This window comes from Barbatula barbatula (assembly GCF_947034865.1).
Source record: "Barbatula barbatula genome assembly, chromosome: 12".
Lineage (NCBI taxonomy): Eukaryota > Metazoa > Chordata > Actinopteri > Cypriniformes > Nemacheilidae > Barbatula > Barbatula barbatula.
Window position 1 is genome coordinate 12118998 of NC_136775.1, and position 27978 is coordinate 12146975.

General features: G+C 40.0%; 3 protein-coding genes across 5 annotated transcripts; 2 read left to right on the top strand and 1 right to left on the bottom strand.

Annotated features, from left to right (window-relative positions):
• The first annotated feature begins 4476 nt into the window (after positions 1–4476).
• LOC306902169 (uncharacterized protein) lies at positions 4477–8218 on the top strand. 3 transcript variants are annotated; one of them, XM_079470531.1, is made up of 5 exons: positions 4477–4623; positions 6169–6459; positions 6748–6795; positions 6905–7072; positions 7486–8218. In XM_079470531.1, the coding sequence occupies exons 1-5, from the start codon at positions 4554–4556 to the stop codon at positions 7551–7553; spliced, it is 645 nt and encodes a 214-aa protein (XP_079326657.1). In that variant the 5' UTR covers positions 4477–4553; the 3' UTR covers positions 7554–8218. The 3 variants fall into 3 exon arrangements, with proteins under 3 accessions (XP_079326657.1, XP_079326658.1, XP_079326659.1); XM_079470532.1 differs by having other exon boundaries at positions 4495–4623; positions 7571–8218; XM_079470533.1 differs by lacking the exon at positions 4477–4623 and adding an exon at positions 6029–6075.
• Positions 8219–9037: 819 nt separating this feature from the next.
• tuft1a (tuftelin 1a) lies at positions 9038–22090 on the top strand. The gene is made up of 12 exons (XM_079470529.1): positions 9038–9435; positions 14526–14591; positions 15931–16050; positions 16236–16322; positions 16434–16499; positions 16606–16698; positions 17416–17526; positions 19358–19581; positions 19670–19775; positions 19865–19948; positions 20321–20415; positions 20532–22090. Exons 1-12 carry the CDS (start codon positions 9379–9381, stop codon positions 20602–20604), a joined length of 1182 nt encoding a protein of 393 aa, XP_079326655.1. The 5' UTR covers positions 9038–9378; the 3' UTR covers positions 20605–22090.
• ltap1 (lipid transport auxiliary protein 1) lies at positions 21819–27942 on the bottom strand. The gene is made up of 7 exons (XM_079470530.1): positions 27676–27942; positions 27288–27389; positions 24252–24360; positions 24097–24150; positions 23856–24022; positions 23607–23665; positions 21819–23512 (listed from the first exon to the last, which is right to left on the bottom strand). Exons 1-7 carry the CDS (start codon positions 27736–27738, stop codon positions 23305–23307), a joined length of 762 nt encoding a protein of 253 aa, XP_079326656.1. The 5' UTR covers positions 27739–27942; the 3' UTR covers positions 21819–23304.
• Positions 27943–27978: the final 36 nt, after the last annotated feature.

The window sequence follows — 27978 nt, forward strand, 5'->3', positions numbered from 1 at the left end:
CCACGTCCGTAAAATAGCAGTGAGCATAGACAAAAAAGCAAAACAATGAAGGCACTTCACGGAACTCTGCTCGTTAACTTACTTGGCGAGGACAAGCGTATTTGTCAAACCCTGGAACATGTTCAGCGTTATGTATACCTTAACAGTGACTTTTACAAATACTATCTGGATATACATTTTTCCTCAAGAACTCAAATAGAAGTCAGCCACGGCGCATGGTCACCTGTGTTCTGTGTTGTGAGGAAGGCTCCGCAGGGTTTTTGCAGGGGCCGCTGACTGAGAAGATGTCCTCGTTATGATGACCTCATAAAATCACAAACAAATTGGCGAAAATAAAATACAAAGTTTTGTTCGCTTCTCTTCTCTTCACTGTAACTTTCATTCATTCATTTTCTACCGCTTATCCGGGGCCGGGTCGCGGGTGCCCAGACATCCCTCACCCTAGACACTTCCTCCAGCTCTTCCGGGGGGACACCGAGGCGTTCCCAGGCCAGCCGTGAGACATAGTCCCACCAGCGTGTCCTAGGTCTTCCCCGGGGTCTCCTCCCGGTCGGACGGGCCCGGAACACCTTCCGGGGAAGGCGTCCAGTAGGCATCCGTAACAGACCCAAGCCACCTCAGCTGACCCCTCTCGATGTGGAGGAGCAGCGGCTCTACTCCGAGCTCCTCCCGGGTGACCGAGCTTCTCACCCTATCTCTAAGGGATCGCCCAGCCACCCTGCGGAGGAAGCTCATTTCAGCCGCCTGTATCCGGGATCTTGTCCTTTCGGTCATGACCCAAAGCTCATGACCATAGGTGAGAGTAGGAACGTAGATTGACCGGTAAATTGAGAGCTTCGCCTTGCGGCTCAGCTCTTTCTTCACCACGACGGACCGGTACATCGACCGCATTACTGCAGAAGCTGCACCGATCCGTCTGTCAATCTCCCGTTCCATCCTTCCCTCACGGGTGAACAAGACCCCGAGATACTTAAACTCCTCCACTTGAGGAAGGAACTCTCCACCAACCTGAAGTGGGCAAGCCACCCTTTTCCGACTGAGGACCATGGCCTCGGATTTGGAGGTACTGATTTTCATTCCAGCCGCTTCACACTCTGCTGTAAACCGTCCCAGTACATGCTGAAGGTCCTGATTTGAAGGGGCCAACACGACAACATCATCCGCAAATAGCAGAGACGAGATCGTGTGGTCCCCAAACCTGACACCCTCCAGCCCCTGGCTGCACCTAGAAATTCTGGTCCATAAAAATTACGAACAGAACCGGTGACAAAGGGCAGCCCTGCCGGAGTCCGACATGCACTGGGAACAAGTCCGACTTACTGCCGGCAATGCGAACCAAGCTCCTGCTTCGGCCGTACAGGGACCTGACAGCCCTTAGTAAAGGACCACAGACCCCATACTCCCGAAGCACCCTCCACAGGATGCCACGAGGGACACGGTCGAATGCCTTCTCCAAATCCACAAAACACATGTGGATTGGTTGAGCAAACTCCCATGAACCCTCCAGCACCCTGTAGAGGGTGTAGAGCTGGTCCAGCGTTCCACGGCCTGGACGAAAACCACACTGTTCCTCCTGAATCCGAGGTTCTACTAACGGCCGTATTCTCCTCTCCAGTACCCTGGCATAGACTTTTCACGGGAAGGCTGAGAAGTGTGATCCCCCTGTAGTTGGAACACACCCTCCGGTCCCCCTTCTTAAAAAAAGGGACCACCACCCCGGTCTGCCATCCCAGAGGCACTGTCCCCGACCGCCACGCGATGCTGCAGAGGCATGTCAGCCAAGACAGCCCCACAACATCCAGAGACTTGAGGTACTCAGGGCGAATCTCATCCTTCCCCGGTGCCTTGCCACTGAGGAGTTTCTTGACTACCTCAGTGACTTTGGCTTGGGTGATGGACGAGTCCACCTCTGAGCCCTCAGCCTCTGCTTCCTCAATGGAGGACGTGACGGTGGGATTGAGGAGATCCTCAAAGTACTCCTTCCACCGTCCGACGACATCCCCAGTTGAGGTCAACAGCCTCCCACCTCCACTGTAAACAGCGTTGGTAGGGCACTGTTTCCCTCTCCTGAGGCGCCGGACGGTTTGCCAGAATCTCTTCGAGGCCAGTCAATAGTCCTTTTCCATGGCCTCACCAAACTCCTCCCAGGCCCGAGTTTTTGCCTCCACAACCACCCGGGCAGCAGTCCGCTTGGCCTGCCGGTACCTGTCAGCTGCCTCAGGAGTCCCACAAGCCAACCAGGCCCGATTAGACTCCTTCTTTAGCTTGACGGTTTCCCTTACTTCCGGTGTCCACCACCGGGTTCGGGGATTCCCGCCTCGACAGGCACCGGAGACCTTATGGCCACAGCTCCAAGTGGCCGCTTCGACAATGGAGGCGGAGAACATGGTCCACTCGGACTCAATGTCTCCAGCCTCCCTCGGGATCTGGTTGAAGCTCTGCCGGAGGTGGGAGTTAAAGATCTCTCTGACAGGAGACTCGGCCAGGCGTTCCCAGCAGACCCTTACAGTACGTTTGGGTCTGCCGAGTCTGTCCAGCTTCCTCTCCTGCCATCGGATCCAACTCACCACCAGGTGGTGATCAGTTGACAGCTCCGCCCCTCTCTTAACCCGAGTGTCCAAAACATATGGTCGCAGGTCAGATGAAACGACCACGTCGATCATCGACCTGCGGCCTAGGGTGTCCTGGTGCCACGTGCACTGATGGACTCCCTTATGCTTGAACATGGTGTTCGTTATACACAAACTGAGACTAGCACAGAAGTCCAATATTTGAACAACGCTCGGGTTCAGATCAGGGGGGCCGTTCCTCCCAATCACGCCCCTCCAGGTGTCAATGTCATTGCCGACATGGGCGTTGAAGTCCCCCAGTAGGACGACGGAGTCCCCAGTCGGAGTGCTTTCCAGCACCCCTCCCAGAGACTCCAAGAAGGTCGGGTACTCTGCACTGCCGTTCGGCCCGTAGGCACAAACAACAGTGAGAGACCTAACCCCGACCCGTAGGCGCAGGGAAACAACCCTCTCGTTCACCGGGGTAAACTCCAACACATGGCGGGAGAGCTGGGGGGCTATAAGCAGACTCACACCAGCCCCCCACCTCTCCCCATGGGCAACTCCAGAGTGATGAAGTGTCCATCCTCTCTCGAGGGGTGTGGTTCCAGAGCCCAAGCCATGCGGAGAGGTGATCCCGACTATCTCTAGTCGGAACCTCTCAACCTCACGCACCATCTCAGGCTCCTTCCCCGCAAGCGAGGTGACGTTCCACGTCCCTAGAGCTAGCTTCCATGTCCAGGGATCCGGCTGTCGAGGCACTCTCCTCCGACTGCCGCCCGATCCACTACGCACCGACCCCCTATGGTCCCTCCCGCAAATGGTGAGCCCATGGGAAGGTGGCCCCACGTCGCTCCTTCGGGCTGAGCCCGGCCGGACCCCGTGGGGAAAGGTCCGGCCACCAGGCGCTCGCATGCGAGCACCGACCCCGGGTTCCCTGTAACTAATATATATATACTGCATGTGGCCACAACTGAATAAAAAATTAGGGGAACTCATTAACTAGTAAAATAATAGCTTATTCGTAAAACTAGGAACATACATGTGCAGGGTTCTGTAAACACCTTAACGGGAACTTTCACAAAAAACAAGATATCAATTTGCACTTACCACGAAAAACCCTTGATAGAAAAAATGGAAGCTTCTCGTCAGTTATAGTGCGTTGTCGCCTGTGATCCGTGTGTATTTTTGATAGGGTTTCTTGACGCAATTATGCAGGGGTGAACGGTGAGTGACCCGTGCGGCTGACATGCTCGGTGGGCGAGGTTTCCATGCCACTCAGACAACTGAGAAATCTTTGTTGAATAAACTAGTCTGATTAAACGGATTAGTTGGACACAGGTAAACTTAATATCTTAAGTACACTCAGCATTTTAGTTTCATATACTTAGGAAAATAAGTTGAGTCAACTAAATCCTCAAATCCTTTTTTACAGTGTACAGTTAAACTAAATAGTTTGACAAATAAAATGTTTTAATGTTTCCTGACAAAATGTGTTACTTTTTGAAAGTTTTTTAAGAATCCCATTATGCTGGAACAGTTCACTCAAAGTGAAGATTCTGTCACAGTTGCTCTCCCTCCAGTTGTTCCAAATCTGAATACATTTCTATTCATTTCTCTTGAACACAGCGAAAGAAATTTGGAAGAATGCTCAGTTCTTGGACACCATAGACTACCATACAGTTGTAGGAAATTACCATAGGAGTCAAAAGTGCCCCAGAACTCTTTGCTTTCCTACATTATTCAAAATATCTTATTTTGTGTTCAACACAAAGAAATTTATAAATTATAAACAATTGTCCTACTATGGTAGTCAATGCTACCAGTATGTGTGTTCTGGTTGTAGAAGTCACTGAGCCAGAAGTCAATGAGTCAGTCTTCAAATTTCCTTCTTTTGAATATGAAATTGAAACCAGCTCTGAGGATGACAGTAAAAGGTTTTCTCGGTTGTGTTGAAATAGAGTTCAGTTGTTTAACAGTGAACATCAGTGTGCTGTCTGTGTGATGGGGTTTTTACAGCATTCATATCTACAGCTTCTGAATATACTAATAGCAGCCCTATCAGAATGTAAAGGTAAGTTTTATGTTTAAATTCATTCTGTGTTTTCTCAATGTACACAATGTACATGGTACGATATATGTAATCAATGTCTGCATTCATAGCTTAAACTCATGTTTATTAATTACACTTTTTTTACGTTCTGGCTATTTTAAAGGGATAGTTCGCCCAAAAATTTAAATTATTTCATAGTTTACTCACCCTCTTGTCATTTTAAACCTGCAGAACACAAGAGAAGATATTTAGAAAAAAGTGGGCAACTGAACAGCGTTGGCCCCCATTCACTTCTATTGTATGGACACAAAACCAATGCAAGTAAATAGGGGCCAGTTAACAACATTTTTCCAAATATCTTCTTTTGTGTTGTGCAGATGAAAGAAAGTCATACAGGTTTGAAATGACAAGAGGGTGAGTAAATGATGACAGTATTTATATTTTTGGGTGAACTATCTCTTTAACAATGAAATAATGTTAGAATGTAATGAATTTATTTCACTTTAATTACACCTGCATTTTGCATAACTATAATCTTAAAAACACGATTGTAAATTAATGGTGGTCTTTGATTTTAAGCCCACCGAAACTTTATGAAGGTGGGAAAAGGCATCTTTGTGCTATGTGACACTTACCAAAAACAGATCTCGGGCATGAAGACTGTATTACAAAACATCCATTTGATGTATAAAGTATTATTCCTACAAAATAACGTCTGCATTTAAAAAATAAATGGTGTTTTAGGAAAGTTTTATGATGCTTTTGTTGTTCATTATACGCAGTGTTGGGTGTAACTATTCACTAAGTAATTGGTTACTGTACATTTACAATTAGTTACTTGACATCAAAATTCGAAGTCTAACTTAAAAATCTATGCTTTAATGTAGAATTCTCACATTTATAATACTTTGGTCAATTAATAATACTACTTTATGTAGTTTTATATTATTTATTTGAATAAATTGAACGACGTTTCATGTCTATCCTTGAATCACTTAACTAATCAAAGTTGATGTAGGATATAGAAAGAAATAAGAAATAAGTATTAGATACTTTTTGGAGAGAGTTTAACTATTGAATTTGTAATCAGTAACTAGAATTTATTAACTTTTTCAGAGCGACTTGCTCAACACTTATTATGCGGTACATGTCTTGATATTGCTAAACAGGAAATTAAGTTGCTTATGAAAATAGCTAATAATAATAGCTAAAGCTTTTTGTTGTTGCATTTCTCAGTTCTTTTAAGTTTTTGATACTCTGAAAAGCATGTTCTCTTTTTGGTATCCTTCTTGTAGCCGAGACACAGACATCCTGCAAATGCGTCACTTCGGTCACCATCACCTATGCATGTGCAGGGTGACGATGTATCTATTTCCTGTCAAAACACAACCCCTAACTAAAATACATTTAGAATAAAACTACACAGAACCAAGCCGGACAATAGCATGTTCTCTTTTTCATTTCCTTGCAAATGTAAAGCTACTGTATATATCTATACATACTGTATATAAAAAATATTTATTGCTGTGTAAATTTAACCACTAGATGTTCTGCTGCATATTTCAGGGTGCAAAGTCCTGAAACCAGTCTGGACAACAGCAAAGTCTACAGTCACGCTATCATGTCCTGAACTTCTTAACGTGAATTGGGAAGTTGTTCGTGGTGACCAATCGACAGAGATCACCAAATATTTATGCAAGCACTCTGAAACTACAGAAGGAGCCATGAAGCCCCTGTGTGAGAGATCAAAAAGAAACAACACATCTCTGATCATACGTGATGTGGTGCACAGTGATGCATTGTGGTTTCGCTGCAGAGGGAATAAAACATGCCATGATGTAAAGCTGCATGTGAAAGGTGTGTTTTTTAATGGAATATTTCAGAACCAAAAACCTCTGATGGACTTGACATTATATAAAGACAGACTGTGCTGTAGTGTTATGTAGCTATTGTGATAGGTAAGGCAACGTTATTGTTGTATTTCGGTATGTTTATGGTAAGGTTTGGGTTATCATTAGCTTGTGTTAGGTAGACTGGCTGTCGTGAGAATAAGAGCTGTTGGTCTAATATCTGCATGTGTTATTATGTGGTGCAGTGTTAATATATTTTGGAGACATTTGAATTTTTTTTGTCTTTTAATAATAGGTCTTGAAACGCCTCACCTAACAGTTTCCACAGTATTGTCAACCACAGGTAAGATAGCAGTCTAATAATACAGTATGTGTGCATGCACAAGTCTGTAACATAAATAATAATCTAAGCAAATGGACTGATGCTGTGTATGTTTGTTGTCTGCCTGTAGTGTGCACAGATGCAACAGTTTCAGCTGTCAGTTATGTTGATCAGATGGAGGACAGCATGAGCTTTACTGTAGCAGTGGCCTCTGTTTTATCTGTGTGTATCATCTCATCCTTGATCATCTGTGTTATTCTCTATCTGACAAAACGAAAGAGCAAAACCACCACCCAAAGTAAGACTAAAATTAAAGCCCAGAAAACGCTTACAGCAAAGTTTATATTGAGATATACTTAAATTGTAGTCTTGTAGTTGACTTTAGTCGGAACTCCTTATATTTTACTCCTGATTCAGTATATTATTCCCAGATTTCAGAAGGTAAGTGGTCCCTACAGAATCTGTAGTAAAAAAATGATTTGGTTATGTATTCAATTCTGGTGTTGTGTTCATGTTTTGTTACAGCATTGTTTGTTTTTAAAGCTATACATACAATTTATGAAAAGATATTTAGTAAACATTGAAAATGGGTCCCAGAACATAGACATGCACAACATGCAAGGGCTAAAAAGTTTTAGACAGTTCAAGACTTCAAAATTTTTAAGTATTAGACACTAAAAAGTTTTAAATATAAGTGTTTCTGCTTTACAGGGCTGCAATTCCCATTGCATCATGTACTGGAAGATAATACAGCTACAGTTGTTAACATGAATTGTTGAACCTTATCTCTCAACAGTTGGTGATAAACAAACACAAGCTGCTGCATGAATATACGTCAACCAGCCTACAACAAATTGTAGCTCTTAATATGTTTTTCACTCCCAAGTATTTTTTTCACTAGCAGGACCCTTTGTCTAACTTTTAACTTTGAATTGAAAGCATCTTTCACAAGTTCTAACAAAATCCAGAATCTGTCATCAGCATTTCTTAAATGCTACTGTGGAATGCTATTATGCTTATTTTCTGATATGTTTGGTTGCCATGTGTTTTCTTTAGCTTTTTGGTTTATATTTTCTGTGACAGATTTGTTTTGTGAGAGACTCATAATAAAAAAAAGACTAACATTATACATTATATAGACACATAAATCGCCAGTATGCATATTAAATTCACAGAGTACATTTAAGGCCACTTTTTGTTCACTTTTTGAATAATTCTGGACATATTGTATCTGGTCTAAGACCCAGGTGGCTTGAAATGTGCAAATACTGTGTGTTGTTTCTTTTAGCCGTGGCGTGCCAATTTGTTTTACCCCGTTCTACCTAGACGAAATGTTGTTGCAATTTACTGTAGAGTGCATTTCTTTAACTGGTTTGCAGAAAAGAATCAGGTGAAAGCGACTATATATAACTTTGGTATGATGCCAAAAACAGATGATAATTTCAAAATAAACAATATGAAAAATACCATAAAATAATTCATCCTGTCAACATCCACACCCTAGACAAACACAAACACACAGCAGGCCAATACTGATCCATCCCATTTTTCTGAAAATTATTATTGCTTAATGTCAAGGTGCAATAGCTGAAACTATTTATAAAAGGAAAGAATGCAATTCTTCTGGTAATATTCCTCGAGTGATCTAACTACGGTATGTGAATACACCCTTTAGAAACAGAATATTTAAATGCATTAAATGCAATATACCAACATGTGAATTTGGTGGTTATAAATAATCAGTAAGACTTTCATAAGAATTGATAAAATCCAATATTTTCCATAACATTTCATTATGCTTAGTCTACATTAATGAAATGCCTTCTTGCTCACTTATGTTGATTTTATAGTACGGAACTACAATTTGTGCCATTAACTGTTTATCACTGTGAGATTCTTTGGAAGTGCTTGTTTATCACAATCTGGTGCTCAGCCTTACAACAGAATTTGCACACATGCTATATTACACTATTTATTTGACCACTGTTGCACTTTGCCCCCGAGCTGTCCTGGAATACCGGTCTTGTACTTATACCTTTAATTCAACGAAAATATTTTAGGTGGAGTAGTTACAGTGCTGTTAACTTTGTAGATCTGAGTGTCACATCAAATTCTAACTCTTGCAAAGGTTAACTCTATTAAAAGTCAATTCTGTACATGCTGTAGTTATGTTTACTACACATCGCGTCGTCGTTTTGTGTAACTACGCACGAGTAATTGAGCAATTATTTCTGTCGAACCTCATTGCACACTTTTTTACCTCATTGCCTCATTTTTCGTAACTTCGGGTGAGTGAATGAGATCATAAGGTGTCGTTACAGGACGCTCGCCCCGCAGGCAGCTGCCGCAGCAGTGAGGTCACACGACGCGTTTCACTCTGACGCTTTTGATCACAATAGTGTGAAACCCGCGGAGGAGAAGAGAAGGAAGGGAGGGGTGTGTCTGACACAATCGTTTAGCGCTGAGGCTATATATTATTGCCCAGATAAGAGACAGCAAAACAACTGAACAGAACAACGAGGAGTCGAGAATATCCACCAATTTGCCTCGATTTATCAATTCATTTATTTTCTGCAGTCCTGATCATCGATCCGATCAGTTAAAATGAATCGGACAGGGAGCCTGTGCACATTGGATGAAATCCGATGGGACGACAGAGCGGTATGTACCAACTTGTTTGCTACTTATCTGTTTTATCTCTGACAAAATATAAGCGGCTTATTAAACAATTCAGACACGTTTTTTACCTTTACAAGACGTTTATATTTCCACGTATCGTCTTAGTTTTTGGAAAGAGATTAGCTGATAAAGTGAGAAATAGTGAATTGATCGTTTTAAAAGCACGTTTAGAGTTTGAAGGTACAAGAAGTTTGTTTCTAGGTCAACGTTTTCTCAACCATAAAAAGAAACCTTTGATCCGTGTAATGTATTCATTTCCGCCCGGTAAAATATTAAATGCGCTCCGATGTCCTCGGTCACTTTTCAACTTTCCGTCAATACTTATTTAAATGCTTCCTTTATTGACTTTAGTAGTCGAAATGAGTTTAGTAAAATCTTTATTTATATGTTGATCTTTATTGATTGACACATTTAATGGAAAAGTGCACTACAGCACCATCCCTTGCCTTTTACAGTGTGCACAACAGGTGCTTCATCAGGTTTCATGTCTATTCCTTGGCACATTACTGTTTCTTTATTAACCTGTGACAGGCAGACCCATAAGCACACGGGTCAGTATTAAGACAAACCCCAGCTGTGTATGTATCTGTTCCATCACCTGTCACGTTCAACCTTAGGCATCTTACTGTCTTGTAATATTAATATGAAGCTATGATGAGTTAGACGATGTGATGATTAACTTCACATTTTCCATCCGGCTTCTCTCATTGCTGAGTATTTCTGAGAACTTGGAAAAAAGCAATTGTTTAACTGGAATTATTCTGTTCCACATATTCTGAATAAGATCTCATAAGGTATAGAGAGAACTCCTTCATTTAAAAACAACTCTTTTTATTGTGTTTGCACGTTGAGCTTGTTGAAACATGTACTGTACTTATATGGCGGTTAACTGACCGTTAGTTATAAAGTGTGTTTTGCATATCTTGCATGTAAACTAGACCAGAGGTTATACAGAGTGAGACAGCAAGTAGCTTATTTGCTTGAAGAAGGTTTGCAGGACACCATTAAAACATTTTAACAGCTTTATTTTGGAGGTCCCTGTTGTTCTTTAACATGAAATTATGGAGAGTGAAATTTCAGCGTTTTATGGTCTTGTGATGGTTAATAGTGGAGGTGGTATGTGCAGTTTTACTCTCTGCCAAAGCTCTGAGCATACAGCACTGAATTGTATGTGTTGAAGCTGATGCTTTTGCATAGTACATATATGATGTTTATTTGCATGTCTGACAACATAATGTAATGTTATCTCAGCAGGAAGCTTTCGAATGGACACTACAAGAACTTAAGGGTCAAAGATCATGAGCTAAAATAAACTGCGAAGGGCTCAATGTTTTACACAGACACACTATTTTACTACTATTTCTTAAATATATACATGTATGTTTGTGTATTTATACTATATATACATAAAAATGTACAAGGCACACATACTTATATTACATTAACATTTAGTTTGGATTTAGTTAGGTTGATTAATCGATTTGCCAGTTCTTTTCAAAATTCTGATTCCAAACTGTGTATTTCAGTAGTAGACCATATCAGTGCTCCCTCAAACTCATCTCATCATCTCATGGCAACACAACCCAGCATTGTGTACGCATAGTGTACTTCACAACAGGATATCACCCTAGGACAAGTACAATAGATGTAACAAACAGAGGATTAATGGCTAAGGTCATGTCTTGCTTAACCACCTGCGCATAATGTGGGCTCATCTTTATGAGCGAGGGGAAACTCATTCTTTAAGAGATGACTAAATACAGCTCTGGAGATAAATATTTGTGGTTTGACTTGTAGAAGTGAAAGATATGTTGATCGAGGGAGAGGTAAATGGATGAGAGTGGGAGAGAGAGTGTAAATACTACAGATGCAGCTGCCTTAACAAAGGGTTTTTCTTTTGAAAAGAGGGAACCGCCTTATGTAACCATCCTGCTAAACTTGCCAGGATAAAATAGCTACTAAAATAACTACAGTACAGTGGGTGTTGTTTACTCTACATCAAAAAGGGGTTTGGTGTTTTGTTTTGATGTGTTTGCTTTTCTCTCGTTTGCATATTGCAAATAAAAAATGACATAGCATACTTTACTCTAAGAAATTCTAGAAAAGTAACTTTACGCTTTAAGTACCGAATTACTGGCGTAAACTTGGGTTTATTCTAAGGTCTATTTGACTTCTCAGATTTAGTGTTTTTGAGAACATCTTTGGTTGATATTTACTTAATATATATTACTAATATATCAATATTTTCTAAAATGAACAATAAAATGAATCATCGATGTGGCATTCTGATTCAGATTCAGCATTTATGTAAGCCACCTTTGTCTGTATGCCGTCTCAGATTTCCCGCGGCTATTCAGTTTGTGTCGCGTGACCTTTGCATCTTACGCTTTTGAGATTAGATGAATCGCTTATGTGACTCTCTGCAAGCGTGTATCCAATGACACATTCCGCTCACAGGTCTCCAACAATCACCCTCTTTTACCCATTTTCTCTCCTCTCCGTATCACTTTCTCTTCTCTCTCGCTCTTCATCTCTTACTCTTTTTTTTCTCTGTATACCTCACACACACACACACACACACACACACACACACACACACACACACACACACACACACACACACACACACACACACACACACACACACACACACACACACACACACACACACACACACACACACACACACACACACACACACACACACACACACACACACACACACACACACACACCTGTGCTCAGGTTTCACCCTGACCTGATTTTGCAGTGGAAAAACAAATGCCAGTCAAGGGCTCAATCTCTCACCATCTGCTCATTTGCGTCTATACATCCCATTCTGTTTCCTCAGTGCAATCAATAAGCAAATTGTACTATACATTTGTTTATATGTGCAATCCGTGAGTTCGAACCCATCACCTTAGCTTTGCTATCACCGTGCTCTAACCACTTAGCCACAGGAAAGCTTACATAATCTGATAAAGTCTTCCTGCGTAAGTGTGTTTATCCAACCATTTCTATCTTATAGTCGATACACAAATGTACAGTAAGTTTGAGTTTAAATGTCTCGCTGCTCATATTAGGACAAACAAAGTCTTAAAAGCCTCTGGTAGAATCCTTTTTTCCAAAGAGATTCTAATCCTCTCCCGTTACAGGCATGATAATTGTTTTATGCTGGGTGCGTGTCACCTTCCATACGTGTCTGTGAGCGCATGTACACTTTGCCTTTGTTGCTGCCCTGGCCTGAGGTGTGGTGTTGAATATTACCGCTCTCAAATCTAAACGCAACCTTCTATGGCAACACCCATCTGACGCACAGTCGCAGACAGCCACTGTATTCACAGTCTCAGTCTACTGTATATAACAATCACACTAAAGACAACCAGGAAGAGTAGGTGTACTCAGGTAAACATATCATGGACATTTAATTTCCAATCCTTTGTACATTGTATATTTTAGCTGTAATTATTGCAGAATCTTTGAGATTGCGTTGCTTCAGACATTTTGCGTCACATATGTCTCGTCTGTTTGCTCATGTTGTTGTTATGTGTAGTGTTGATGGGATTGTTGTTTTGATCCTGTGGGTTGAGGTATAACCGTGTACCGTCTCAGACTGATTTAGCAACAGGTACACTAATAATAGGTATTTTTACTCGACCGGGTTGCGTTTGCACACTTGCATCACTAATAACATAATCCCACAAGACTACGTACATATAATATAGGAGTGACTGTTTGTGTTGTCCAGACCAAACAAGGATTGTAATTTGCTGTTAAACTGTATGGCAGCATGCTATAGTTCGCTAGTTAAATAACCTGTCTGAAATCCTCTTTATATACTGTATGTGTGCACAAACATTGTCTTTGCTTCTGTTCCTGTAGCTTGGTAGCGCATTGCGTGAGCTCCGCCAAGGTCATGGGTTTGATTCCCAGGAAACACACCTACTGATAAAATATATAGCTTTGTAAATCTCTTTGGATGAAAGCGTCAGCCAAACGTATGAATAAAAAAGTACATATATTATACTGGACTTAACTGTGGTCTGCCGGTTGGCTTACAGCACCTATACACACATTGCCATATGGTCTAGTGATCCACAACGTGAAAGGAAATCTATGTTCACGCATATGCCATGTGTTGTTTGTTTCAAAAGTCAAAAGAAGATGCGTTTACAGCATGACTGGAATGTGTCATTGTGTAAAGATCTCTGTATGTCCTTAGCAAACACTTAGTTTAAGCATTTGACTTGTATCACATTTATGACCAGGTGCATGTTACAGTCCATCTGGGTCTGTCGCATACTGTAAATCAACCCACCGTCTCACACACATTTGAGAAATATGTCACCATGTTTGTGCACGCGTCTGTCTACCAAACACACATACTCTTTCACATCCCTTCTCCACCAACACAACAAACTGTTTTAGTCAATTTAGTCATTTAGATTTGATAAAATTTGCTTTTGAAAACCATTTAGAGTTATTTTGTATCCTCCGGGATCGTTTCTACATCTCTTAATTTGGTAATGTGAGTGTTATCTGACTGTTGCGTAAGAATGTTGAGCTGTTGTGTTTGTGCCAAAGCAAAATATCCCCTGCTTTGTCTCTTGTGTGGCCGGCAGACGTAGTTTATGTTGATGGTTGCCAGGGTTGTCATGGCGATATTCCGTTGGCTACTGGAGTGCATTGTTCCATTTAGATTCGCAGCGTTCCGCCTCTCTCCTCACCACAGAATTTACATTCAAATTCAAAGTTTTGGCATGACGGAGGCCTTTTCTGGAAGTTTCCAGAAGCTAGGAAACAAATCATATCAAGCTTTGTATATCTGTAAAGGCCTTTTACATTTTCTTTTTTCTTTCACATTGAGTAACCACAGACATTCATGCCAAACCTAAATGGCGTCCAGTCAGAGTGTCTCTCTCTCTCTCTCTCTCTGGTTCTCTCAGAGGGTATTACTCAATTTCTCCACCCCACATGTTCCCCTCATCCAGTGGCTCCCACCCTTTCGCTTTCTATAACGGTCTCTTTGTTGCATCCCTCACACTTGTTCTTCTCTTCATCTCTTCATTCAGAACGGGTGCAGGAGGCTCAGACTCACTCTCCACGACCAGAACCGACAGCAGCCCATCACAGAAAAGGTACATGTCTAATATTTATCTTCTTCTTTTTTGTCTCAAATCTAGTCAAATAGGGAAATGTACACTAGGAGTGATCTAAACTGCATCTGGTAATGACATTATTTTCGTTTAGAGCTGTTGTTGTGTGTTTTCTTTAGAATAGACGTGGCTGACATGTTTTACACAAATATGCTGTCATTTTAAAATGTATTTAACATTAAACATGATGCTTTTCTAACTCTGGTAGGTTTGAGATCCACTAATCTAGAACTTTCTCAGTGATATGCAATTCAACTTCATTTCCATAAAATAAATAAATCATAACAGTCAATACTACTTTGCTACTTTGGGCTTGCATATTTGATGGCTTTATACGCTGCTGACTAACTGTCAAGTCTTTATGAAATGCCTGTTTTGATCAGAGGTGGTACATGGTCTTCATTAAGGTTTTAGAATGTATGCATCAGTTTACCTGATTTGCCGGCTCTGTATGTTTCCATGTTTTTTAACTGTGAACAGTATTGTACAGAGTTGGTTTGTTATGGCATGAGACTGTGCAGGTTCTGTGAAATCAGTGCAGTTTACCTTTACCGGAATAGCCACCTTCTCTTTCCTTCTGGTCCCTTCTCTTTCTCTCTCTGTCATTATCTGTTCCTGACTCTCGGCCAAAGCTCTATAAACAAGGAACAGGCATGTGGCTGTGTTCCAGGGTAAAGGGTCTCCTACACTAGACATTCCAGCAGAACCAGAGGCTCATTGTTCTAGACTCCAGGAATTACATAACTTTCCATGTCCCTTTTCCCACATCTACGTCCATTCCGGCTCTTTGGGGGCTTCCTTCCCTTTGTGTATCAGAGATATTTATATAATTTTATTTAGATACATCATATAATGTTATTATATTTACTGACTATAGTTTTTGTTTTTAGATGTAACTGGCTCTTGTGACACAGAGTCATTTTTTACTATATTTCCAATGTCAGATTAAAAGATTACTTTAACGTGGTAATGTTTGTGTAATAAGTACTGTACGTATAATTACATCAACAATGTGAACTTACATAAGTATATTGTATCACTTGTATTATGTAGTACTCAAGAATGTATTTAGATTGCGTCATGGACAATTGAAGACATAATATCACACAAGGAAGAAACAGTCTCTCTTACCAAAGCTTTAAACCAGTTAAGACACATATGTGACACCTACATGAGAACTAAGCATGTTATATAGCAGCTATACTATGAAAAGTGTGACATACTGTGTGTATTCACAGAGTAGTGAAAGTCATTTGTGTCATGCACATGTTGAGTTATTTTATGTACTGTGACTACATCATTTCACATCTTGTCATTCCAGCCAATTGGCAGAGCTTTTGCTTTGGTGCAACCAACCTATGAACGGCAACCAGAGAGCTGGAAAAAACAGGACAAGACAGAGCGGATCAAGCCATCTGAGGGTCAAGTTGAGGTCCTTAAGGTGGGTGGTGTTTACCGACATGAATAATGTGATAAAACTAATTTTAAAAAAATCTGATTTGAAATCTAATAAGATCCCCCATACTATTCACAGATAGAAGTACAGACCTTATGCATGGTTGTATTTATTTATTCTCTCACTGTCATTTTGACATAGTTTTGTAACTTCATTATTTTTCATAATAGGTTTATCTGGACGAACGTAAACAAGGCCAAGCCAGACACCAACAGAGCGTAAAGATGCTTTCAGAGGAAGTTTCACAAATACAGGAGGTAAGTGCAAAAGAATCACATCCTCTCTTTGTCATTCCGCGAGTTGCATTTCTCGACGTTTTGGTGTATCTTCATAATGTTTGCATTAAAACACTTCTGTGCTGCACGCAGGTGAGATATTGTCTGAAGAACCTGCGGGAGCAAATGGCAGCTAAAAGTCACAGGACCGAACACAAGGTGAGACAAGCAAACACATTCATCTGCACATGGGTGTGTGAGTGTGTGAAACGTTAAGCTTTTTTAAACATGCAATCTTAACTCTCTCTCTCTTTCTCATCCTCAGCTGGTTTTAGCTGGTACTGGCCCGAGAAACGTTAATGGTGTTAATGGTACTCATTCTGTGCCAACAAAGACTCTGAACAGCTTTGAAAGACAGGTGAGAGATTTGTGTTAATAATTGGAGTTTTTGTACAAATAATTTAGAAAAATGCTCATTAAAAAAAGTTGACATTCTCCACCAAAACATTAAACATTAGGAAACAATAATGCTGGAAACCATGCAAAAATGCTCCAATTAAACCCGTCAATCCGCCTTCCATAATATTTTGTAATTGATATTATTGTTAAACAAGTCTTAATGTTTCTCTCATTTTTCAAATTCCTGCCTTTGTTGTTTATTGAAACCTATTGTAGTTGAGGCACATTCTTCACAGAGCAGCATGAATAGGGTGGATTCGACTCCCATTTGGATGTGTTTGTCCGAGTTGTAGTATGGGCGGAAAAAAATAATTTGTCAGTATTTGACGGTTACAGCACGCCCTATTGACGCATGCACAGAAAAGCTCCCGCCCTATTTCTCCCTCGTTTTTATATTGTGCTATCTGGCTCAATGAAATCTATTAATAACCTCAGTGGGAGATGTGGGTGTGTTTAGGAGAATCATTGAAGAAAAAAATCTACAAGCGATATTTTTTGGGGGTGTGATATCACGATCATGTGAAACTGTGTCCTATTGCTTCCATTGTCATGACATAAACCAAATATGTTGTTTGGGAGCGAAAAGGTGTGAATACAAAAACAGTTACAGAGAACAGTGATAGGATCTGCTGTTAATGTGTTGCCGCTATATTCTCTCTCTCTCTCTTTTTCTCAGGAGAGTATGGATGAGCAGGAACGAGAGAGGATGAGAGAGGCCAGTAAGCGTCTGTACGCTCAAATGCAAGACGCAGAAAAGAGACACCAGGAAGAAGGAGAAAGACTGCTGGTAAGTCTCTTGCTACCTATTGCTGCTACCAGTCTTTCCCACCCTCCTCTGAGAGTTTATTAGCTGTATAAAGGGTAGTGACTCACTTGAAAGTGAGTTTTTCTGGCTAGCCAGCTGGGATAGATCCAGGTTGGGAAAGAAAAGTGTGTGCTGGGGTGAGAGCACACATTCCTTTATTATTACATGGGATTTTCTATCCGCCCCTGCTTGCTTTCAATACGTCAAATGAAATGAGTCAATGTTAAGCAATCAGCTAATGTGAAATGATACTACACAAATATACTGTTACTGTTTGACATTCCATGTTAAATGTATTTTTTATCAGCCTACTGACTCTGTTCACTGTTTGTTTGAAATGTAAGGTAATTTATTTAAAATGTATTTGTCGCCTTAAATATTTAAGTATGCCATACATTTTGGTTTAGAAGTTATTTGAACTTACTGTTTTAAAAAGGAAACTTTTTTGATGAGTTTAAAGGTCCAATGTGTAATTTTTGGGATGATATTACTGATTGGACATTTAAGTAATATGCAAAACATTCAAAAAATTTAAAACATTATGTTGAAATCATATGCAAAGACAATTTGATTGTACTTAAAGCCTCAATATAGAAGAATTTTGATTTGAAATATCCAAGAATCACTTGCACAGTGTGATAGATTTCATGTAATTGTGTACTTACATTATCCCGAATGTTCCCAAGAATGTGCAAATCCAGAGAAATTCCTAATTAAAATAATGGCTCGTCCCTTGTCTCCCTTGTATTTGTCGCATATCAGTGACTTAAAATCTGTTGCTCTGTAATACCCTCAGTTTCCAGTTAGAGAAACTACAGCAACATGCAAAGGCGGAAGTGGTTTCACAGCATCTATATAGCCACCGTATACACCATACGTAGCATTACATTTCACGTTTCTTGCAAGCTAATTCATTACAATGAAATAAAATCAAATTCATTCATTAGCTTATCCGTGAACATGATGGGCGATCTCCATACGCAGCAGGTGCAGTGATATCCGGCAACTTTAAGCGCTGGGACCGTGGAAGTTACCTAGCTGGGGACTAGGTAAGCTATCATATGCGTGATATCACTGAGCCTGCTTCGGCCACGTTACGGCAGCAACTTTCCTGGATTCTTAAGCTCGGAATGGGAGTATAGTTCCTAATCATATCGCCCTAGCAAATCGCAACTTTTCATTTAGCGCCGGTCTTAGCACACGATATATAAAGTACAGAATAGTCAAGTCTTGTTTTCGAAACTCTTTGGTCATTTTCTAATTGGATTCAATGATCTATGCTAAACTATGCAACAAGTGCTATCGCCAGAACCGGAGATCGGATGAATAGATTCAAAATGGTAAAACTCAACTTATTAGCTCTGGGGGAGTTGGAGAATGAGCCCATTTTCCTTTAAAGGCACAGTTCACCAAAAATACTTCACCCCCGAGTTGTTTTAAACCTGTATACATGTCTTTGTTCTGATGAACATTTGGAAGAATGCTTGTAACCAAACAGCTCTTGGACACCATTGACTGACATACTAGAAAGGACAATGGTTGTCAAAAGTGCCCCTGAACTGTTTGCTTTCCCATATTCCACAAAATATAATCTTTTGTGTTCATCAGAACAAATACATTTATACAGATTCGGAACAACATCAGGGGGAGTACATGAAGACAGATTATTTTTAGGTGAACTGTTCCTTTAACAATTTAAGCCAGCTAAATAATGTACAGTGAATGTGTGACATTTTCTTAGAGTGATAAATCCCCCAAAACCGAGAAAAAGTTTTTGGATTTTATTCAAATTTCTGTTTTCATGTTCTCCTAGGCGGAAGCTCAACAGTACAAGCAGCAGTTATCAGAGCAGACTGACCATCTGAAGAGAGTTCAGCTGACCAAAGAGCAGCAGGATCAAGAGATCGAAGACCTGCGCCGTCTTATGGGTGGGATGGAGCAGGAGAGCTCCACCCTCAGAGAGCAGCTGATGATCAGAGAAGCAGATCTCCTTCAGCTCCGGGAACACAGGGAGGAGGGCCAAGCAGGGAGGGAGAGGTGAGGTTGCAAATTTCTTTGGGGTGATGTTTTGTAGCTTTTTTTAGTTTATATTTCTAAACTGTAATTTGGTGCCGTCACGTAACAGGTCAGAAGAGCTCGCAAAGGAGAACGCTATTCTGAAAGAGAAGATTCATCACTTGGATGATATGCTTAAAAGTCAACAGAGAAAACTCCGGCAGATGATTGAACAGGTAGACACACAAACACAGACTGTCAGATTTACTGTTGACCTGTGCTTGTCAGCATCACTTCTCACACAAGCTTTGTTTTTATTGTATAGCTTCAGAACTCTCGCATGGTGATCCAGGAGAGGGACAGAGTGATCAGAGAGCTGGAGGAGAAGGTGGCCATGCTGGAGGCAGAGGTCAGTGTATAGAGATGCTTTTCTCCATCATAAAATCATTACACAAATCTTTCCTGATCGATAGAAAGTACAGTATACTCAAACCTCTTTTACTGCAGAAAGCAATAGTGCAAGATTATTGACTCCAGGCAAATACATTAAGTATAGTGGATTATGTAACATATAATTTGATTCTTTTAGTGTTTGTGCTGAAAAGACTGTGACATAAGCGTAATACTCAGGGTGCAGCACATTTAACGTCTGGTCAAACTTGATTGCCGGTCATTAGTGACTTAGACTTTTTTCCTGAAAACACAGTTTGCAAGCATGTCCACAGTGAACTCTGACCCTAATTTCGGATGTATGACCTTTTTGAACGTACTGTGTTTATAGAACAAACAAATGCATGATCAGATGGATTATTACCTCGGGAGTCAAAGGTCGAATTCATACCTGCCGTCAGATAGCAACGCCCAGATTGTCTACAGGTAGGCCATGTACACACACATATCTGTAGTGCTTTCAAATTATTTTATGCAAAAATTTGTGACCGATACTTGAGAAGGAAACATTCTGACAGTCGGTTTATGTGTCTTCATAACAGCAAGCCGCTGAGACCATCCACCCTGACCAACAAGAATCTGCCCTTCATCAAGGTCATTGAAATGAAATCGTGAAGGTTACCACAGAACTGTTTTGACAACAGCACCATCATCACACAGTGAATGTGATGGGTCCACAGGCATCACCACACAATGACCACACGCCATCACAGACCTTCACCAGAGGACATTCAGATTGCCTAAATGTCCAACATTTTTCAATACTTGCCGAGTGACATTACAGTTATGTGTACATGTCTGTTACCTATCAATAATATTATTGCCGTCATGTTTTTAAACATTGATGTAATGCTTGTTAGGTTTGACGCAACAAGACTGTTAAAGTGTCGTATAATAATGAAGGAATCATAACTGAAATAACAGTGACGGAAGATCAGATTTATGCTGGGAGTATTTTGGTATTTATTGAGGCTGGACCTCCAAAGACGACGCGGACCCTCGCTGACCATGAATGGACAGACTGTGTTGTTAAACATCCTCTTTGGAGTTCTCTTGATCTCTCTTAATCCGCATTAACTCCACTGAAAACCTTTAATGCAATTAGAGGTTCTTATTCTGTATTAGAGTCACACGTGAAGATGTGTTAAAAGGACGAAGGAGCGATGAAAATAATATTTCCATTATATTATATGAAGGGAAGTACAGAGAATGTGAAAATCATTCCTTGCTGTTTTTTGTACATTTCTATCTGAATTAAGGCAGGAAAGTGTGTTGAGGCTATTGACAATATGGCAAAACAAATCTGACTTTTGTTTTTCAAATGAAGGGGTCGAAGGTCAGGCAAAGGATCAGACAAGCCAAGCCCTCATTTCACAAGCAACATGGGCTATTTTAGTAGAGGACAGTCTGGGAACGTGAACAACAGTCACAAGCGTCTTGTTTATGTCTTTGTAATGTTGCTATGCTATGCTTATTACTGCTGCACACTCCCTCTGATGCTCAAAACTGAAACAGATATTTATGTTTGGTGTACATACTTTTCTCAACCAAAGACTTCATCAGGGACAATCCAATGACTTGACCAAACAATCTTGTGAATGTTTCAAAAGTCTGAAAGAATGTAACACATACCCCCCACCGCGTCACCAGTCCAGGCCAAAAGGGCACAGTGTGGCCTCTGTTCTCAGTTCCAGCGAAACGACGCAGTACAATCTAGTTACTCAGTTAGCCATTTAGAAGTGATTTTATCGTACCTGAAGTTAATCTTGATTGGAGCACCTGCCCTCTACAAGGACCGAATGAATAGCTGCAACAGAGATTATTTATATATAAACCTAATATTTAATTCCAAACAAAGATGTTGAAGTATGCATTTCATTGCCTTGTTTATACACTTTCATTTTTGTAAATATTGTTTGTATGCATTGTTTTAGTTAACTCATTTCTTTGTGTGAACTAACCATTTATGAATTCTTCAGAAAGGGCTCATAACTACAGTTCTCGCTTAATATTTTTGTTGTGAATTTTTTTTTCAATCAAGCTTAATTTAATGCCAACTCAGTTTGTGTTTTATTTAAATAAAATATTTTCTGAGACATTTCTGAGACTATTTTTTCAATCAGAAATATAGTTGGGTAATTTCAGGCATAAAGTCAATCACGTATTCTGTTAAACTATATGATATTGGGTGATAGCACTAAAACCAGAACAGTATTTTCACATGGAAATACATGAGACTCTTAACAATATAAACATTTTCATTTGTCTAGCTATTGTATTTGAGGGTGACTATTTGTGTAAAAAGACATTGCTCATAATGTTCTATACAGTAGTTATTACATGCGTAAAGATGACAAAAAGCAGCCTTAATAAAGACAAGATATTACACTGAAACATGCACAAAGTATTAAATAAGAATGATCAGTTTGAGGTATAGAGCAGACAGACACTTCTGTAGATCAGACAGACTTTATAAAACAGAAAGTCAACATACGGTGTCCTAACTACCTTTTCTCCAAATATACTGTAGACATTTACAGGACTGATAAAAGAGAGACTCACTTAAAAGAGCTATGAACATATTTTTGTCTGTTGGAATGAATATGCTTGGCCTGTGCAACTGTTGGTTGCACTGCTGAAGGCATAGGTCACATATGAACCTCTATGAATCTCAACCTCAAGTTGAGATACTCTTGGTATACTGTTGTTGCAGTTGCTATTTTTAGTTAAAAATTTAAATTACTGCTTTGATGTTGCTCTTTTGAGTATGACAATACAACCAGTTCATACTGTTATCAAATGAATACTAATGGCTATGCCTTTACACATTAGACAATAGTGCTTTTTATGACAGCTCTGGTACACTAGAGACACATTAAAGGGATAGTTCACCCAAAAATAACAATTCTGTCATTATTTACTCACCCTCTTGTTATTTCAGACCTGTTTGAATTTCTTTCTTCTTTTTGACTTCAGTTGTATGGACACAAAACCAATGCAAGTGAACAGCTGTCATCGCTGTTCGGTCGACTACATTTTTCAAAATATATTCTCTTGTGTAATGACAATGATGACAGAATTTTTATTGTTGGGTGAACTATCACTTTAAGACTACAAATGAAATAATCATTGAGTCTGAGGGGGGCACTTTGAAGCTCTCTAATACACCCTGGTTCAATGTAAACCTTTAAAAGCACATCTCTCAGCCATCTCACATATCCACTGCATTGATCAAAAGTCTTCCACCGCTGCTAGTGAATGATGACTGATTCTGGTTCAAAGTCTTTGGGTTGTTTACACAACAGGTTTAAGGACCTACAGTGTGCTCTCTAGAGTGTTGTAATTGTCCTTAAAGTTTTTGAGTTCCAGGAAGTGCTTAGGCCTCTTGCTGCGCTGCCCGGTGGAGGGCAGGTACGTGACCTGAATGGTAGAGGCGTTCGAGGGTCCAGAAGAATTGGTCAGATCTTTGGCGGCTGATTGGTGGTGCTGGTTTAGACTGGTTGAACTGGAGTGGGTCTTTACACTGTCATGAAAGAGAAAAAAGACATCGTCATATAATGAGTGATGAAGGAGAAGAAGAGTGGGACAGAGGGATCGAGATTAACAGCAGAACTTACATAGTGGCCAGCTGCGCCAGATCATGCTTATACTTGACATATTCTGGCTCACCAAACACCTAATAAAACAGAGAACGCACACCTTTATCCTCTTAAAAACACATCAGTGTCCCACAGCGCCCCCTGCTGCACACCAGCACTCAACACCACTTACTAAACCCACTAAATATCATGACAATTCACATGGAGAGTGCAAATGAAAAAAATATGATAAAACTTCGAGACACACACTTTCTGAATCAAACTCACCCCGGTTCCGTAGCGAGCGCTGTCGTATCCCTCCAGTAAGCGTTCTATGAGTGCGCTGTGACTCGACTTAAAGAGAGAGTGAGAGTTTCGCATCTCCATCAGCCAGTTCCTGTAGCGCCGTCCAGTTAAAGCGCTGGCACTGCGACACATCTCATGGAATGGAATATCTGTATGCGGTACATATACTATTAGACTAGACTACACACAAGGAAAAAAACTCAGACCTTCGGAAGAGACCTACCAGAGTCTCTGATGGCATCTAATGCTTGCATTCTGTAGAGGTAGTTATAACAGCCTGTACAAATACAGTGAACACATGAGTATATATATTACAAGTGTTCATAGGTGTAACAGGGTTAAAAAGACCAATGCTAGGTGTTTATTTTTGTCTCTCACTTGTCTGTCCGTGGTGCCTCAGTCTGTGGTCATCTTTAGAGAGCAGATGTGGCTCATAGCGAATGTCGTTCACTTTAGACAAACGGAAGTCAATCTCTTCTCTTAGGTCCTGTAAGAGACGCATCATTGTTTCAAGACTTTACAAGCTAGTATGACATAACATGCATCAGAACTAGGGATGCACCGAATATTCGGCCACCGACTTTTATCACAGAAACAATACGGCCGAAATGATGTGATGACGCAAACAGAGACCGCGACCTGCACGTGCTTGTCTGAAGCGACAAGTCTGCGGTGTGGACGTATTTCAGTAAATCTCGTATATACTCTTTTATAGTGTTCACATCAATCGCTTTAAATGGACGCTTGTACACTTTGTGTTCACTCGCATCACAGGTACTACTTGATTTATTGTGGAGATTTAATTATGATTTGAAATGTATTTATTATGCCTCCAAATGGTATAATAGTTTATTAATAGCTACTAGTTTAGTGCTACTCAAATTCAAAACATTTTCTTATGCATATTAATTAACCTTTCTCTTTCCCAACCGCTTGGCCATTTTGTCGTCTCTTCGCGTCAGTTCTATCGCAATGGTACGTTATGAATTTAACTAATTATTAGGCTATGTGAGTAACTTAGAGAAATTTGGGTCTGAAAGCCAATATTCTGACAATATCCCTACTAGAGCAAGCTCCTGATTGGTTAACGCTGCACGAATTTTCGCCAAAGTTCAGATTTTTCAACTCGCGCGAATCACGCGAACGGTCAATTCGCGTCATTCGCACAAATCGCTCCGCAAGTAGGTCATCCAGGTCCGTAGCCAGCCTATTGAAAGGGGAGGTTCTTTTTTTTCAGAAAGTGGACCTTTTTGCAGTTTTCCTCCTCCTTTTGTATTTAATTATGAGGTTCAAATACTTCATTTTGGTGACCTTTTATGCACTAATTTCTGCTGGATTAGCTTGTCTGCTGGTATCTTAACCAGCACGCTTTTTTATGCACCTAAAATATTTATCGCATTGTTGTCAAATTGCTTCCTCATGTAACACTTTTGTCAGTCCATACACAGTTCATAAGTTTAAAGACCACACTAACAACAGAATAGATTTAATGAACTTTACTGAAATATTAATAATAATTCTTCTCATCATTTCTTGACTCTCTGTCAATGCCTCTTTGCTATGTTTTATTATTATAATTTCGCTATGTTTATATGGCTATTATATTCTAGACTTTTGAGTGGATAAATCCTTTTAATAAAAAAAATTCTATATATATAACCCCTCCCCCCGCATCATTCATATGGCGATGGTTCTTCACGTTGCTTTGAAAAGTGTATTGCGAGAACTCTCTCTGTCTGCACACGCGCACACACACATAGGCACACGCGTCCTGCAACAATAATCATATTAATTTGAAACAGCACACCAGAAATTTGTCACAAGCATTGATTAAAGCAATGATGACAATAATCACATGAAAAAAACGACTTAAATTCTGGACCTTTGGCAGTGAGGGGGGGTTCGTTCGGACCACCCGAACCCCCCCTGCCTACGGGCTTGTCATCGCATCTTTGCATTGACTTAACATGTAAATCACTCGCGCTTAACGCTTCATTCGCGTTTGGTGTGAACACACTATAAGGCATTGTTCAGAGGGCCGGTCAAAATCTGTGGGCGGGCCACATTCATTTATATATATATATATATATATATATATATATATATAACCCCTCCCCCCGCATCATTCAGAGGCGATGCTTCTTCACGTTGCTTTAAAAAGTGTATTGCGAGAACTCTCTCTGTCTGCGCACGCACACACACGCGTCCTGCAATAATAATCATATTAATTTGAAACAGCAACCCAGAAATTTGTCACAAGCATTGATTAAAACAATGATGACAATAATCACATGAAAATCTGTAAGTCACTTTGGATAAAAGCGTCTGCCAAATGACTTAATGTAAATGAAAAAAAAACGACTTAAATTCTGGACCTTTGGCAGTGAGGGGGGGTTCGTTCGAACCTCCCGAACCCCCCCTGGCTACGGGCTTGAGATTGTAGCCATATTTCTGCTAGATATATTTTTTGATAAAAATGTTTATGCCCTGGCCCTATTTAAATACATTAGCTCAAATCTTTCTAAAATGTCATGCTGATGACAAGCTCAACCGCTAGATGGTTATCTGTCTGAAGTCCTGTACATTATTATTTAATGAGTAGGGTCAAGTTAAACATTTAAGTTTGAATTTTATTTTATACTGTGCATTGTTGCAATGTGCTAAATAAATATTTGCATAATTTATAATTGATTTATTCTTTGAAACTTTAATATTAACTGATGCAATTGCAATGCCTTGATTTTAGTAAAGTTAGTACAAGGTAATAGCTATAAATCCCATGGTACTAATAATTCGCATCATTTATTTCGGTATTTCGGTTTTCGGCCTTGGTTTGCTCTTTTTCGGGTTTCGGACAAGAATTTTCATTTTGGTGCATCCCTAATCAGAACTGTATAAAAATAACAAGACTAGAAAAAGTTTTACATAAAACGTTAATAATAATATTAAATAAAACTCAAAAGTTGACAGTACAAAGCAGATCCAGCCAGTGCACTGTTAAAATGTTTTACAAACAGGTATATACTGCCATCTAGAGTAAATCAACATTTTATACCCCAATGAGAATAATAAACACAAAAACTATGAAAACATCTAATGCTCTGGTAAGAAAATGACCTTTACAGAAAAAAACATCACTGTAATTATATTTAATTGTATTAATGCCGAAAAGACACAAAGATGATGGACTCATGTTTTAGATTATTGTGATTTTAAGGAAATGTAATAAAATACATTGTACCGAAACTCATTTATGATTAATTCACACACCTGATTTTCTACATGATTTATAAAAAACATTTCCCTATTATTAAAAAAGATGCACTAAAGCATAAACCATGACTTAACTCCTCGGCATGAATGTCAGAAATAAAAAAGGACGATGGACCCAGAAGAGTAGAGGAAGTGTTCTACCTTGGGGGCATTATGACCCAATGGGACGTGTGGTCCTCTGCGAGACTTCATAGCGAATCTCATAATCTGCCTTTTCACAAAGATGAAGAGCAGCACAAAAACCTGCACGAGACAGACAGTTTAAATCCACACGTCATACTCTTCTAATACAAACAGTGACACGAGTTTGCTTTTTAGTTTGTTGCTTTGGAGCTGATCATCTCAGTAGTAACGTTACCGCAATGGCCACAAATTACATTCAGGTGAACTCAAATGAAATTCTTGTCCAAACAGAAAATGATTCTTAATATTGTTAATCATTAAGACTTGCCTAGCTGTTTGGCAAATAAACGTGTACATGTTCAGTTTATTAAAACGCTTAATAAATCCTAGCAGGTCTGAAACTCACCAGGGTGCCGTAGGCCATAACAAGCACAATATTTACACCAGAAAGCGGGTGTTCCTCTGCCATTGTGAAATATCAATCCTTCATTGAATCCACATAAAAAGTAAGAAATTCTCGACCGACATAAATAAGTTATAGTACTTTAACGAAGGTTTACGTTACATCCCAAAAATGAGGATGTGCTGCTCAGTTTTTGTTGACATTACGATCGCTTCGTCGTCGTATTTTTAAAATGTGAACTTGAAGACGCCTGTGAACTTTTTCGCCACCTTGTGGCTCGGCGGACATAACGCGATACGATGTCAT